The sequence below is a fragment of the Danio rerio genome, chromosome 22 (genome assembly GCF_049306965.1).
Source record: "Danio rerio strain Tuebingen ecotype United States chromosome 22, GRCz12tu, whole genome shotgun sequence".
NCBI classification, from domain to species: Eukaryota; Metazoa; Chordata; class Actinopteri; order Cypriniformes; family Danionidae; genus Danio; species Danio rerio.
The window spans coordinates 39,790,742-39,807,333 of NC_133197.1; the positions used below are offsets into that span (position 1 = coordinate 39,790,742).

General features: G+C 36.8%; 1 protein-coding gene across 5 annotated transcripts in view; it reads left to right on the forward strand.

The window, feature by feature from the left end:
• psmd1 (proteasome 26S subunit, non-ATPase 1) overlaps positions 1–16,592 on the forward strand; it is a 198,210-nt gene that overhangs the window by 21,325 nt on the left and 160,293 nt on the right. For 2 of the 5 annotated variants that reach the window (NM_201184.2, XM_017353144.3), the window contains exons 14-16: positions 174–370; positions 3,135–3,230; positions 5,303–5,367. In NM_201184.2, coding sequence (NP_957478.2) covers positions 174–370; positions 3,135–3,230; positions 5,303–5,367 — 358 coding nt within the window. Of the gene's footprint in view, positions 1–173; positions 789–3,134; positions 3,231–5,302; positions 6,272–16,592 lie in introns of all 5 variants that reach the window. The other 3 variants (XR_012397390.1, XR_012397391.1, XR_012397389.1) reach the window with 2 other exon arrangements.

Below are 16,592 nucleotides of genomic sequence, written 5' to 3' on the forward strand. Positions count from 1 at the left end.
CAACAGAACACAAGGCTTAAAGATATTTCCATTTTACACTATTGGCTGTTTTTTAGAAAGGGGATGGGCTACTTGATGCCCCACCCTCTCCGTGTTTGTATGTTAGTATGTTATGTATGTATGTAGTATGTATGTTAGTCTCACTGCGGTGGTCTTTATTTGTTGTTGTGCAGGTGAAGCGGCCGGTCTTGCTCTGGGACTGGTGATGTTGGGCTCAAAGTCAGCTCAGGCCATCGAGGACATGGTGGGCTACGCTCAGGAGACGCAGCACGAGAAGATCCTGCGGGGTCTCGCGGTCGGCATCGCCATGGTGATGTATGGCAGAATGGAGGAGGCCGACGCGCTCATCGAGAGTCTCTGCAGGGACAAGGTGAGCACAGATGTTAACACCCAATCCCAGTTCTCTTTAACTCGAAGGAGTTGGGCTAACGGCTGATTTAGGTTTATTGCACAAATTTTCATCCGTAATTTTCGCATGTTAAATAAATTCGACTTTCGTCTGTCATGAAAAAAAAAAATTCAAACCGGCTTTGATTTATTTATTTTTCTTATTTATTTTCGTGTTTTGTATCTGAAAAGGCATTTTGAAAGGTGTTTTGAAAGTTCAGAGTCACTGTACAAGCAAAAAGCTAAATACAAAGTGCCGTCACGTGAGCACTGATAACTAGGGTTGGGTATCGTGTGGGGTTATTTCGATACCGGTGCTAAATCGATACAAAAATATGAAGAGTTTCGTTGCAAAATGAGATATATCCATTTTGAGAAATCTGGGTTATTTGACTATTTAAGTTCATTCATAATTTTTGTACATTAAACCATTACTTGAGCTCAGTGAAGGCCAGGAACACGAAAATTTTCAAATCCAGGATATTTATTTTTTAAATCATAAATAGTTCATAAATAAGTCAAAACATGCCAAAATGCAACATATTAATCTTAACATTGTCAAACATCTTAAATTGGTAAAAATTATAAATATATGGAATAATATATACAAAGATTGATTAATAATAATAAGAGTCTGAGTTAGATTTGGCCAGAATATACACAACATAACGTAACTTTTCATTATTATTATTTTTTTGCAAAACGCTATATCCACCTCAGGCTACTACAGTAAATCCATTAAGAAAAGCGAGTGAATCAATGTTTAGTTTGATAAGTAAGATTAGGTTACTTGGATAAACGAGCTTGTAGCTTGTTACAGAAGAGTGGAGGGCGGCTCCTTCACACCGTTGCTGAAAACCGAACCTGTATGATCGGAGCGGTCGGAACTGCGATGTCATAATTCTCTGTTGCACCAAATCAGCAACACAAGCTCGCCTCGCCCCGTCATATTTAATGAATTATTTCACTGTAATAATAATAACAATAATAATAATAGCATATTTATTTGGTTGTTGTGAAAAAGCAAAACCGTTTAAGTTTCTCCATAACAACCCGTGCCCTTTATGTTCCCTTCTAATAAATCAACAACAAGAATCAACGTAAGGTTTTAGGCTATAGATAATAGGTGTGACCGCATAAATAAATCTACAGATAGGTCACTCAGCTACATGTAAGAAATTATTTAAAAAATAAACTTACAAAGGACACTTAGAGATGTGGCTTTGCAGACAGGTGTCTTGTGATGGGGAGGAGTTAATTGTTAATTGACATCAGCGGAGACTCGTTCCCTGCTGCATTTGTGTATTGTGAAACAGACGTATTTTATTCTGGCCCATGTTTGTAGCGTTTTTATACATTTTTGTGAAATTGAAGGCTTCATCTTGTATCGCTAAATCAATGAGCAAACTCGAAGCACTTCACCGGTGGCGACTCTCTTCACAGGGGATGCTGAGCTCGTGCAGCTTCCTGAGCATTCTATAACCGTTATATCGCACTTTGTAAAGAAACGGGTCTGGCGGATATCGCGTTTTGTGAAAAATACATTTTGTACTAGGCCTAAAATGTACATTCTTAAATGTTATTAATGGCAGCAATTCACATATAGCTTAAGGTGCATCTGAACAGTGATTTCCAATTATAAAATCCAAATGTCAAAAAATGGCGTTTATCGCGTTTTGCAACTAAACTCTTCATAAATATAAATATTTTAATCATTATATTTGAGCAATATAAATATATGTTTATAATAAGTTTAAAGTAAACATCAATTCATTTTTTATATATTTGAATTGCTTTAATAAATTTCTTTTGATCATTTGTTTGTTAGTTTGAATGCAAGATTTGCATTATGGCAGTAGGTTTTTATGTTCCTCTGTGTCGAGTTTCTTCAAGGGTGTTGTTTTTCTGAACACTATCTTAATGTACAAGTAGCTCAAAGTAAAACTTCACACTCTGTTTCAAGGCCTAATGTGTTCGTTCACTCCAGAAGTGATGGTAAATGTTCATTTTTGATGCACAGTCACCCTGACATTATATACTCCTGGCCATAATTCAGACCTAAAGTTACTTAGAAAAGTCTTTCCTTATAGAAATATATTTTTGCACATGGATGCCTCTTGTACATCATCTTAATATCTTTTGGCACAAGCCGATATCGTTTCCGGGTTGAAATATAAAATAAAATAAAATAAAATAAAATAAATATAACTTGAAGTCAGAATTTGCCAGGGTGGTGATAAATTTTGGGTGTTTGAGGTTGTTCGCGAATGAGTATGTATGTTAGGTTATCCGCTGTGTAAAACATATGCCAGAGTAATTGACGGTTCATTCTGCTGTGGCAACCCCTGATAAATAAGGGTCTAAGCCGGAAAGGAAAATGAACAAATTAATTAAATATAAAAAAATGATGTTTTGTCTCGTTGTTAGAATTGATTCTTTTATAATAATTCATGTTTTTAATTTGAGACTTCAGTCAGATGTTAGCTTCATCTTTTGTGCTTCAGCGGTCGGCTTTGCTTTTGTTTTAGATGCTTTGTATTACATTATTTCATACAAACTTTTCTGGGTTATTTTGCTATGCGTTCATGCTAATTCGGTCTCTCAGCAGGCAGAATAAACTCTTTGTAGCCTTAACTGTTTCCAGAATGCTGTGTTTATTTTGTGAATGTGTTAACTGTGTGGTTTGCTGATGTCTGCTCCGTTCAGACGTTACCCTGAGCTTCTGCTTTATCTCACTGTCCCGACAGGACCCCATCCTGCGCCGTTCGGGAATGTACACAGTGGCTATGGCGTACTGCGGCTCGGGGAACAACAAAGCCATCCGACGCCTGCTGCACGTGGCTGTGAGTCTCACACTAGCGCACATATTCCAGACTAACACTTTATTATTAGACGCAAACAAATATGAGGCTCATACTTCAGTTACAGACGAGAGCTTTTTTCATAGTTTATTCATTGCCATTTTATTCATGGTTTTCAATAAATATTTGTGATCTGAGGGGTATTGCTCAAAAGTGGAATCATTATAGCGACGATAAGAGAAAAAGTGCGACTTGACCCAGTTTAATCAGGTCCTCCTGACTTCGTCTCTTGTTTGGAGCCGTGTCCGAGTCTGCTAGATCCTTTCAGAGGTGTAACATAATATATCCCGCTATCTTCCTGTAAAGATATTTTCCTGTATTTCTCCCATATTAAAAATATCAAAGTATTTTGTTATAAAGTTGATAGGTTCAGCAGCCTTACATTTCTTCACTGTAAAAGGGAAATACTTAGCTATTATGTAACTTAGATTTACATTAGACAAATACTACTTATTGATTTATTCATTCTTTTATTTAAAGAATTTTAATTTGATTAATTTAATTTAATTTAATTATTATTTTAGTTTATTAAAAATAAGTTTTTATTTATTTATAAATTTTAAATTAATTCATTAAAAATTATTTCTTTATTTTCATTTGTTTTACATTTATTTACATTTAATTAATTTATTTAAATTATTAAAATTAATGTTCATTTATTTAAATAGTAATTTATTTATGTATTGTAATTTATTTTATTTTATTTATTTAAAATTATTTAATTAATCTTTTTAATTTAATTTATTTATCTAACTTTAATTTATTTTAAATTCATTTATTTAAATTTTATTTATTTATTTAAAACATATATATTTATTGACATTTATTTTTAGTGTAAAATTATTATTTATGTTTAAATGCTAAAACTTTTTTCACTTATTTTTAAGTCCAAAGGGAATTGGACTATTGTTTGTTTTTTATTATTGTTTTGTGTCGTATTTTTTGTTTACTGAGCAGCAGTAAACAACACTTTAAAATATAAGTAGTTTTCATGTGATTTTAGAAACTAGCAGTGTTTTGAAATGAATGAATGCTTAATAATCGTGATAACTGTGATTATTCCTCAGACTATAATCGCACAACCAAAATCTTTAATCGTTGCATTTGTAGTCTAGGGTCACATTTAAGATTGTTAGTCTTATCTCACCTTATAAACAATTACCGAAAGTAATAAAAAAAGGACATATCCTAAGACAGGGGTGTCCAAAGTCGGTCCTGGAGGGCCGGTGTCCTGCTGACTTTAGCTCCAACATGCTTCAACATACCTGCCTGGAAGTTTCTAGTATACCTAGTAAGAGCTTGGTTAGCTGGTTCAGGTGTGTTTGATTAGTGTTGGAGCTTATCTCTCCAGGACACCGGCCCTCGAGGACCGAGTGTGGACACCTCAGTCCTAAGAAAATAACCAAATAAAACAAAACAAAAGAATTAACAGTTCCAGTATTGACCCATGAAGACTTAAAAACTATTCTTTTACACGAAATAGCTGCACATTATTTAAAAAAAAGCTATTTTTGGTGTATTTCCTACAGGGGGCGATATTTCTGTTATTTATTTGACGTCTGGCAAATTTACTTTCCCTCTTCTGCTGTATTTTTGAGCTTCAAAACATGAATATGCCAATGTAATATACGTATACTGTTGAGAAACTCCTCTAATTCAAATTTGAGACATGCATGTATATAGTTTTTCTAAATTACACGTGAAGCTATAAATCAAGCAGATGCAGTCCAAAAGTAATGATTTAAACACCCAAAAATGTTCAATTCTGTCATGTATGACTCACCCTTTAATTGTTTCAAACTAATACGAGTTTCTCTCTTCAGTTGAACACAGAAGAAGATATTTTGAAGAATGTTGAAACTTATTATGCAAGTCAATAGTTTTCCAACATTCTTCAAAATATCTTCTTTTGTATTTAACAGAAGAAATAAACTCCTAAAGGGTATTAATAGCCAACTGATGGCGAGTAAATAGTGAGCAAACTTCATTTTTGCGCCCCTTTAAAAATGCAATGCTGGCATTGTGCTGAGTGTTTTTGGTCCTCTTTCTGTCAGGTCAGTGATGTAAACGATGACGTCCGGAGGGCTGCGGTGGAGTCCATCGGGTTCATCATGTTCAGGTATGATTTCACCTGTCTCTTTCCCTCTCATTATCCCTCGCCGTGGTTATAAACAGACCTCAGCCGCTCTCAGAAGGCTTGCCAGAAACCCTGATTAATCAACTCTTAATGTATACACAGAGCAGATTCCTCCCGTTCCCATTGCTCTGCTGCACTTTTCCAAACGTGTCGCCTGAAGTGCTTGTTGCCCCAGTTGATTTCACTCAAGATCAATCGCTTCCTCCTTTTACACCCCTGAGTTATAGTCACGGAGAGTTTGCCCACATTTTGGCATCATCTTTTGCTTCTAACGACTCTTCCTGCATCTGTGTTTGACCTTAGATTGATCTGAGCAATAGTTCAACCAAAGGATAATCACTATTTACTATGGCTGTAATAGTGGACGGAGGTCACAGTGTGGTATGTACTGTACCTCGATTTTGTTCGGTATGAGTAGGGTACAACCGGAATAATAAGAAATCAATCTCCAGTATACTTGCTTTTTTTTTATATTTTAAAGAGGCAGATGTGTGTTGTCACAATCAGCTACAGAACTGTAAAGCTTCTTTGTAGATTACGTCTGTAGATTATCATTTTTTTGTAGCTCAAGTTTTTATTTTTAATTCTTATCGTTTATTTCTGCTTTTAAGTTGCATTATGGGAGCTTGATCTTTCTTCTAACAGCTTTTAACCTTAAAATGTTTGAAGAAATTGACCTATTACAATTTGTTAAAATTCAAATTATTAAAATTAATAGTGTAGTGTGCTGTATTGTCAGTGTTGATGTTGTATTTTACCCTCCAAAAACTTCGTTATAAATTGCCATCACATTTTCAGTTATTTTACACACTTATTTTTTTAGGTATTATTTATTATGCCTTATATTATTATTTTAAACGACTAAAATGTCATTAAAAATCACTTTGTTAAACTGCAGAGTTGAATTTTCACCATCAGAAGGCAATAGAGCAGAGATCAACATCTCATAATGCAATTCACAACCGTAAATAAACTGAAAACACACAAAATACTGAAACTGTTCATTAACAGATATGTTTTTCTACAGTGTACTTAAGATGCAAAAGTACCAAATAAACCCTATAATGAAAATTAAAATGTTTGTTAAAATTAGGAAACTGCCTATTCAATATTCAAAGGTTGAGCCCAACCCTCTCCTAACAACAGAACAACTTGCATTGTGCATAAGCTTCAAAACTGAAATCTCTTTTAATGCAAATGCTATGACTGACCTGATGTCCTTCTTAGTGTATAAGTAGAGAAAGGGTTTAGACTTGAGTGAGCGTGAGATGAGACCGACTCTTATATATCCTTTTGTTTTTATATGCAAATGTGGTTGACGGATGTGCGTGACCATTTTAGACTTGCATCTTTTGCAGCTCTTTACAAGAGCACTGCATTTTTAGACAGTCTGTCAAGATAAACTGGTTTCAGCTGGTTTTATCACGATATCCATTTTCTGCTGTAGGATATATTGCATCAAAATATATTGCGATAAACAATATTATTGTCATTTTAAGGGCATATTATGCCACTCATTATATAATGCCAGAATGACAATGTAATATCATCACAACCAGAGGTGGGTAGAGTATCCAAAATCTATACTCAAGTAGAAGTACAAGTACTTGCGGAAATTTTTACTCAAGTAAAAGTAACAACCTTAAAAGTTACTTGAGTAAAAGTAAAAAAGTATCTAATAAAAAATTATTGGAGTAAATGGTTAGTAGTTACTTTTCATTACATATATATATATATATATATATATATATATATATATATATATATATATATACAATTTCTGTTTAATGGAGAGTAGATTTTTTTCAGCACATTTCTAAACATAATAATTTTATTAACTCATGTGTTTGCCATGATGACTGCAAATAATATTTGACTAGATATTTTTCAAGACACTTCTATAACAGCTTAAAGTGACATTTAATAATTAGGTTAACTAGGCAGGTTAGGGTAATTAGGCAAGTTATTGTATAATGATGGTTTGTTTTGTGAATTATCGAGAAAAAATATAGCTTAAAGGGGCTAATAATTTTGTCCCTAAAATGATTCATAAAAAATTAAACACAGCTTTTATTCTTGCCAAAATAAAACAAATAAGACTTTCTTTAGAAGATAAAATATTATCTGACATACTGTGAACATTTCCTTGTTCTTTAAACATCATTTGGAAAATATTTAAAAAAGAAGAAAAAAAATCGAAGAGGGCTAATAATTCTGACTTCAACTGCATATATTCTTTACATGACATTTATACACAATGCATATCAAGCTTTAAGCGATCGTTATATCAATAATAATTAACAATTAAATTTATTAATTAATAATTAACCCCGAAAAAAGCAGCGCAATCACTACCAGACTGCTGTTGTGTTTGCGATAAGGAGGGACGAAGCTGAATCCAGCTTCTTATTCGTAGCTTCTTATTGACTCAATCCGGTCCACCTTAAAAACCGCGACGCTTCCGTTTTTCAGCTTCTTATTTGTGCTCAAGAAAATACAACAGTTTTTATCTTCTAAGCAAGGGCTTATTATGCTGTCAACCATCTTTGACTAATGGTCACCGACGCACTCAGAAACGCACGCAGTCTCTCAGAAATGATAAATATTTTAAAATAGGCACTATCCTTATAAAGAAACTGCATAGTTGCAATCTAAACAACAACATTCTCCACTAAAATAGCCTTAAAAGTACATTGTTGCCCAACAGCAGGAATATTTGTCAAACTCTAGAGCGTCGTCTGCTTGTATATGGGTGGAGTAATACACAAAGGTGAAGAGGCCTGTGTGCTGTTACTGGCAAAATATCTCACGGCTATCAACCAATCAGATTCAAGAACCAGACAGAACTGTTGTGTTTAAAGTTAAAGTCAGAATTATTAGTCCCGTTTATTTTTCCCCCTCAATTTCTGTTTAATGGAGGGGAGATTTCTTAAACACATTTCTAAACACAATAGTTTTGATAACTCATCTCTAATAACTGATTTATTTTCTCTTTGCCATGATGACAGCAAATAATATTAGACTAGATGTTCTTTAAGACACTTCTATAAGCTTACAGTGACATTTAAAGGCTTAACTAGGTTAATTAGGGTAACTAGGCAGGTTAGGGTAATTAGGGTATTGTACAATGATGGTTTGTTCTGTAGACTATCGGAAAAAATTTGCTTAAAGGGGTGAATAATTTTGTCCCAAAAATGGTTTCTACAAAATTAAAAACTGCTGTTATTCTAGCCGAAATAAAACAAATAAGACTTTCTCCAGAAGACAAAATATTATCAGACATACTGTGAACATTTCCTGAATCTTTTAGACATAATTTAGGAAATATTGAAAAAAGAAAAAAATCAAAGGGGGTCGAATAAATCTGACTTCAACTGTACATGTGCTTATAAGTCAAGAATGCAGCATTTGTAGCTGTGTTTAGAACCAGCTTGCTAATTGCTGTAAAGTTAATGATTAACAAATGATGAACTATTTGCTAGTGCTTAATAAATGATTAATAGTCTGCATTTATTATAAAGTCTTTATTTTCAAGTCCACAACAGACTCCAATAAGCATTCCTGATCATGAATGAATCTTTTTTCATTTTGCGCTCGCTTTTATCATTTGTTTTTTAATCGATGGCAGTAAGCTTTCTTCTCCGACGTCCCTTTAGGGTTCCGGGCCAAGTAGAGGAACTGGGGGAGCTATTTTAAGACCTAAAAAGGCCATGCGATATTCCCATGATCAATTGTCAGTTAAAATAAAACCAGTGTAAATCCTTCCTGTGTTTAGAGAGCGCTCAGAGCTGCAACAATTCACCGGGTTTCTGTCGTCTGTCCCGCAGACCCTCTAACCATGTTAAACATGCAAATCACGCAAACAGCACACCCTCCTCAGGGTGCTGATGATGGATCTCATGCTATAAAAATACTTGTGAAATGTGCTTTCTATGAGAATATATCTGTAATAGCATTTTTTTTTTATTTCAAAGGAGTGCATTAAAGGGATAGTTCACCCAAAATTTGAACATTTACTCACTCAAGTTGTTCCAAACTTTCTTTCTTTCATCTGTTGGACACAAATTAAGATATTTTGAAGCTGATTTCCACAGTAGAAAAACAAATACTATGAAAGGCAATGGTTTACGGTTTCCATCGTTCTTTAAAAGAAAAAAAAAACTCAAAGGTCTTGAAGTTAAAGGTGAGTAAATGATTACAGAATTATAATTTTTGCGTGAACTTATGGCTTTAAAGGGTCGTGACATCCCCCACTTTCGGTTCAAGTCTACCTCAGAATTTTTTCAAAAGGTGCATGATAATGGGCGCGGCCAGCAGGGGAGAAGGAGGGGAGCGTACAACTGTTGTTAGTCGACAAATGAGACACAAACCGTGAGCAGACGCATGATTTTATAGTTTACAAAGTTAAAATGCAAATAAATTAACTAATTTAATGCCCTGCTACATTTGTCATTCATAATTTCATGTACAGATCACCACAATTTATATCATCATAAAGATAATGGTGTTCATATAAACATTATAAATGAGGTCTTTTCCCTCAGTCCCCGGGTCTGAATGCAGACTTAGTGCAGCAGGTCTCTTGCCCTGTCTATTTCAACCATTAGCCCTGCTAGTAATATGGAGGATTTAGGCAAACACAGCAGCATGGCGATGTGTCTAAATGTGAATGAACTCCTGATAAAAGACAACGTCCGCCATTCTCCTATTCTCGTGCTGCTCTCCCGACAAAAAAAATGCTTGCTGCACATAAACCGCTTTGCTATATTGGCCCTGACAGCATTGAGGGGAAAAACATGCAACAAACCCCCGTGGATCATGGAAACAAACACATACGACCCATCATGAACAGCTCAATACTGTGTGCCGTAGGTCCGTGGACTCTGTCTCACCCAGTTATCAACAATAGGTCTCACAGCTTGGCACTTGCAGGTTTGTCTTGCCTTTGGACAGCACGCACAGTTACGAATAATTAAGAAGCTGGCTCTTCTCATAGGATAAGAAAACTCTGCTTTGAATAATAATGAGAAGCCGACGTGTCATCACTCCACTACATCGCACATATACACTGCGTCACCGTTTTTGATCTGCCCCAATTATCATTTTAAACCCGGAAGCCCGGGAATTATCCAGTTTTACCCACAATTACAGCTAACAGGTGCTAACATTGTCTTAACTGATGCTCAACACACACAAATCTGTTAACATCTCAAAAAAAAGTACTTGAGGGTTTCTTGAACCTTCAACCAAAGGAGCACCATTGTTTAGTTCATGAGTACATTTGTTTTCAGAAACCATAATGAATCAACACTTTATCTGGAGAAGAGTTTATTTGGCAAGATTTTGGCAAAGAATCTTCAATAACGTCAGTATCTACATATAAATCATTCTTGCATGTACAAAAGCTTTTGATTTTCATTGAAGATCAGTCTACTGTAATAAAAGAAGCCCTCCTATTTCTCTGTGAGGATTTCATTATTTTTTCAAGAAGGTGTGATGTATCGGAGATACTTGTGCTTATCTTTCATAAGAAGTCTTTTATTTTTGCCTTCACATTGTAGAGCTTGTCTACTACCTTTGGGATGTGCATGACAGTCTCATGCCTCAAAGTACTGCTCTTTTACCAAAATGCTGACAATTATACCATTTTGATCTCCAATGTTTTTAGGGTTGGGCTGATAGACGATGCCATTGTTCATCGCCGATGGCCAATAGACAACACGATTCTAAGCCGGCATTGCCGATTCTCCGCCCCCATCGCAAACCCGCTCGCGAAAAATACACACTCAGGCCCCATTTACACTAATACATCTTATTGCTAAAATGCCATTTTAGAATGAAAATGATCCACATCCACACCAAGTTTTACCTAGCATTTCTGAACAGCCCTCCGTACGCCGAGAATGCACATCACTTAACCACACACACACACAGACACACACTTTCATGCGCTCGTCTGAGCTCCAGAGAGCAGTGCACTTCAGACAGTTTATCAAGGATGTACTCCGGGATCGCGTCTCACTATAGTTGTTAAACGTGATATTCAGACATCCCAAGTCTCCCAGAAGTTCCGGAAGTCTTTGCATTTGCGGGACTCATAATTGCCACAAACGAGTCATAATCTGGAAATCGCGCATCCTTCTCACCCCCGGATCCCTCCTCGCTCTTCAGACACGTCGCGCGCACTATCAAACCCTCCCTATACACCCCCCCCCTTCTAACATGATGACGATTCTATCGTGATGTTTCACATTACACATCCTACGATGCCAAATTGGTCAACATCGCCCAACCCTAAATGCTTGCTCTTTGGTGGGTTTCTAGAGAGTCATCTTAAGTGGCATTATATCCTCCAATCTTATGCTTTGAAATAGTGTTAGGGGCTGTTTACACGACAATGTTTTTTTTGTTTTGCCAAAAACTGGATACATTTAATATTTTTTGCCTGTTTATTTGCATGACAGCTTTTTTTTTTTTTTGTTTTTAACCAGACATTTAAAAAGAAGTTATTTTAGAGCAGTAATCACAATACCGTCAAACCGTAATATTTTCATTCAAGGTTAACACACTGTCAGGATCTTATACCAACTTATGCTTATTGGCGTTTCTATGAAAATGATGATGTCATATGTGAGTTTAGTATGTTTTTAAGAAGGGGCCTGTTTCAGAAAGGAGGTTAACTGAAAACTCAGAGTATTTTAACCCTGAAATGAGAGAAACTCTGGGTTTTCCGTTTCAAAATGGCAGTTTTGTTAAACTCGAGAAAGCAGGGTAAGTCAAGCCTGTTTCTGAAAGAGAGGTAACTTTAACTCAGAGTCAGTTACTGTGGTAACTTACTCTGTGAATCTAACCTGGTCAGAAGCAGGTTTAATTCTCTAAACTCAGAGTTTCTGTCTGTCTCCTCCCCTTTTTTAAAGATGAAGCGGTATTTCTCGCCTTAGCCTTACGTTTCCACCCACCTATTTTTATGCTTATTTTGGATACGTGCATAAAAACGATTGATAGAAACGTCATGATGCACATAACTTTTTAAAATATGCATAAAAAACGCGCATAACTAAGTAGGATAAACTTTTATTCGATAGAAAATGTGCGCATAAACTACGATGGAAACGCTTTTACTGAACAAATTACAGCATGTACATTAAAAAAAAGATCATGATCATATGATGATGAAAATGTGTGTAAATGGACAAACCAGCAGGCTGGGCACACTGTAACATGTCTTAAATATTGTTTTAGTCATTCTAAAATGCCTTAACTGTTTCAGTATTAGTGTATATTATTAATTACCTCCGAACGTCTGGTGCGTGTCAAGAGTCTCCGCGTCTCATGGCTTCAGACGCCCCCACGTGTTCATTGTGTTCGAGGCGCAAGTACATTAATTAGGCTAAATAAAGAATTAATTGACGCAGCTTCTTCTACCACAGTAAATTCTGTTTTTACTGTTGATATTTGGTGCCAGTTTAATCAAAGTGACGATTTTTTCTCTTTGACTCGTTGGATGGAATTTTATTCGCATCTTTTATGCATTATTCCAGTTTTGCACATACATTTATGTAATATATTTGGATGGAAACATAGCTATTGCCTACATTTTAGTCACACACAGAAGAACTGTATAGAATGGCTTATGCTTTTTTAATAAATAATTAAATTAAATTCACCTTCGACATGCATGTAACTAGATTAATGGGATTATTATTCTTTCTAAAAAATATTTTTAGTACTGCTTACCTTCTAAATGTTATATTAACTTCTATCACTTTATCAAAAAAAAAGGCAGACACACAAGTGCACTGTTAAATCATTTAAAACTAATAAATGTATAAAAGAAAGTTTAGAAAAAAATATATAAACGTCACAAATTACATTACTTATTTTATTATACTTAAATATTTACATACTTAAAGTGAAATTAGGCATTAACTTGAGCAGCTGTTTTCCCACGCTAACTGTCTCTTCTTCACTGATGGTTGCTTCTTTTCAAATATATACGCTCATATTTGCTATAACTTTGCATGAGAACATCAATTTCAGCCGGAGAAAGAAATGGTGATCTCTTTTATAAGATATTGCCATAGTCACTCGTAATGTCTGCGCTCCATTGATAATGCCTTTTTAAAGTCACGGTGTGCGCGCTTAACTCTGAGTTGGTCTCCTCGAAGTTGATTGACCCAACTCAGATCAGCTGTTCTGAAACCGAAAACTCTAAGTTTTTAATCTCTCGGTAAATCAACTCAGAGTTCAAGTTTAAACTCTGAGTTGTTTGAACCTCCTTACTGAAACAGGCCCCAGGTTTTAATTAAAGGCAAATACAAACAAACTTGCACAACAGTGATGGAGTATGTGCTAGTGTTGTTGTTGCTCAAGTGTTTGCGAATGCTTCATTAGCATGTGATATATTGATGTTTGCATTTTTGTATTTGAAACAATAGGGACTCCGTAGTACGGAAGTAGTTGATATAGTTCTGGCAGTTTCGGTTGAAAGCAGAAAGTAAAGCTGTTGCTTAATACGGACGCTCCGACTCAAGTGTATCTTTTACAGTCAGTATATCACAGTAAAAGTTGGCGACGAGGATAAACTAATGCTCGGATGATGGCACTCATTGGAAGTATAGGTGAATTTGCTCCGAAAGCAGAATCTTGGTCGGCCTACATTGAACGGCTGGAACAGTTCTTTGTGGCGAATGAGATAAGCCAGGAGAAGCAGGTTGCAACACTCTTGAGCGTGATGGGGGCAACAACCTATGGTTTACTGAGGAACTTGGTACAACCAGAAAAGCCAAAGGATAAGTCGTACAAAGAAATTGTCGACACCTTAAAGAGTCATTTTGAACCAAAGCCGTTACTGATTGCCGAAAGATTTCGTTTTAATCATTGCAATCAAAGAGCCGATGAAACAGTTACGGAATATGCAGCGGAGCTGAAACAGTGTGCTGTGAGTTGTGAGTTCGGGGCAACGCTGGATGAAGCATTGCGTGATCGATTCGTGAGTGGAATCCGCAACGAAGCCTGCCAGCGACGGCTGTTGTCAGAATCTAATCTGACGTTTGCACGAGCGTTCGAAATCGCATTAAGCATGGAGACAGCTGAGAAAGACACGCAGCAGTTGCGAGGGCATGACTCGCACTCGAGTGTTGTACATAAGGTGGAAGTGCGACCTTTCAGTCAACGAGAGAAAAAGTGCTATAGATGTCATGGGAAAAATCATAGCGCTCAGGTATGTCATTTTAAGGATGCAAGGTGCCATAACTGCGGAAAAATTGGGCACATTAGGAGAGCATGCAGAGGAAAGATGGAAGTTGGAAAAAGGAAATTGTATGCAGAGAAGAATACTAAATATGTGGAGGCAGAGGAAGCTGAATTACCCATGTTTTCACTACGGGCTGAGGAAAATAGCAAAAAGTCATTCACAGAGACGTTTGATGTAAATGGCAAGGAAATTATGATGGAAATTGATACTGGCGCGGCCGTGAGTATCATATCTGAGAAAGAATTTAAGGCGGTATTCCCAACTGAGCCACTAGAGGTCGCCAGAGTCAAGCTAAAAACTTATACAGGTGAGCTTATGCCTGTATTAGGACAGTTTGAAGCAAAAGTGAGCTATGATGGGCAAACTGAAGTGCTAAGTTTGATTGTGGTGAAAGGAGAGGGGCCTTCGTTGTGTGGCAGGAATTGGCTGCAAAAACTCTCATTGAATTGGAGGAAAATTAAGCATGTCAGTCAAGTGCAACAAGTCACGTCTATTGAAGAGGTGCTGGAGTCATGCTCTGAGGTGTTTAAAGAGGAATTGGGCACACTCAGAGGGCTTAAGGCAAAAATACGAGTTAATCCTGAAATTTCTCCACGTTTTTGTAAAGCTCGTCCACTGCCTTTTTCAATGAAAGCTCAAGTTGATGCAGAATTAGACCGGTTGGAGAAGGCTGGTATAATCACGCCTGTTAAATACAGTGAATGGGCAGCACCCATTGTGCCAGTGGTAAAAAAAGACAAGACTCTAAGATTGTGTGGAGACTACAAATTAACTGTGAATCAAGCAGTCACTACAGAAATTTATCCACTACCGCGGATTGAGGAGTTGATGGCTACACTGAGTGGAGGTACCATATTTTCCAAGATTGACCTGGCTTCCGCGTATCAGCAGGTCCTTCTTGAAGATGAGTCCAAAGAGTTGCTAACCATCAACACGCACCGAGGATTATTTGTCTATAATAGACTTCCTTTCGGTGTCAGTTCAGCGCCCTCTATTTTTCAAAGAATTATGGAGAATCTCATGAGAGATCTTGATGTTATTGTTTACCGTGATGACCTATTGGTCACTGGAAAAACAGAGCAGGAACACCTGCAGAGACTACAGGCGGTGCTGAAAAGACTCCAGGAGAACGGTTTGAGGGTAAAAAAATCTAAATGTGAATTTGGAAAAAGCCAAATTGAGTATTTAGGATTTGTGCTAAACAGCCAGGGCCTTCATCCATCCCCAGACAAAGTGGATGCAGTCAAGAATGCACCAGTACCTACCTGCGTGAAGGAGCTGAAAGCTTTTTTGGGGTTGGTCAATTACTATGGCCGTTTTTTGCCCAACCAGAGTACTATGGCTGCCCCGCTCTACAGACTGTTGAGAGATAACGTGCCATGGGAATGGAAACAGTCTGAGCAAGAAGCTTTTGAAAAATGTAAAGATTTGCTGACAAACGAAAAGGTTTTAATTCACTATGATCCTAGTCTACCACTTACCTTAGCTTGTGATTCTTCTGCCTATGGGATCGGCGCTGTGTTGCAACACACCATGCCCACCGGAGAAGAACGTCCCATTGCTTACGCCTCGCGGACACTGTCACCTGCTGAAAAAAAGTATTCGCAGATTGAAAAGGAGGGGTTGTCGCTGATCTTTGGAATAAAAAAATTTCACCAGTACCTTTGGGGAAGAAAGTTCAAGATGGTAACTGACCATAAACCTTTGTTGACTTTGTTTGGAGAGCACAAAAGTCTACCCACCATGGCAGCAGCCAGAATTCAAAGGTGGGCAATCATTCTGTCCGCTTACGATTACCACATTGAGTACTGTCCCTCAGAGAAAAACAGTAATGCAGATGGCCTTTCACGTGTTCCCTTACCGGAGATGACTGATGGGGGCACAGCTGCCCTATCAGAGCATATTCATGCACTAATAGCGGAGCACTTCGAACAAGCTCCTTTGAAGGCAG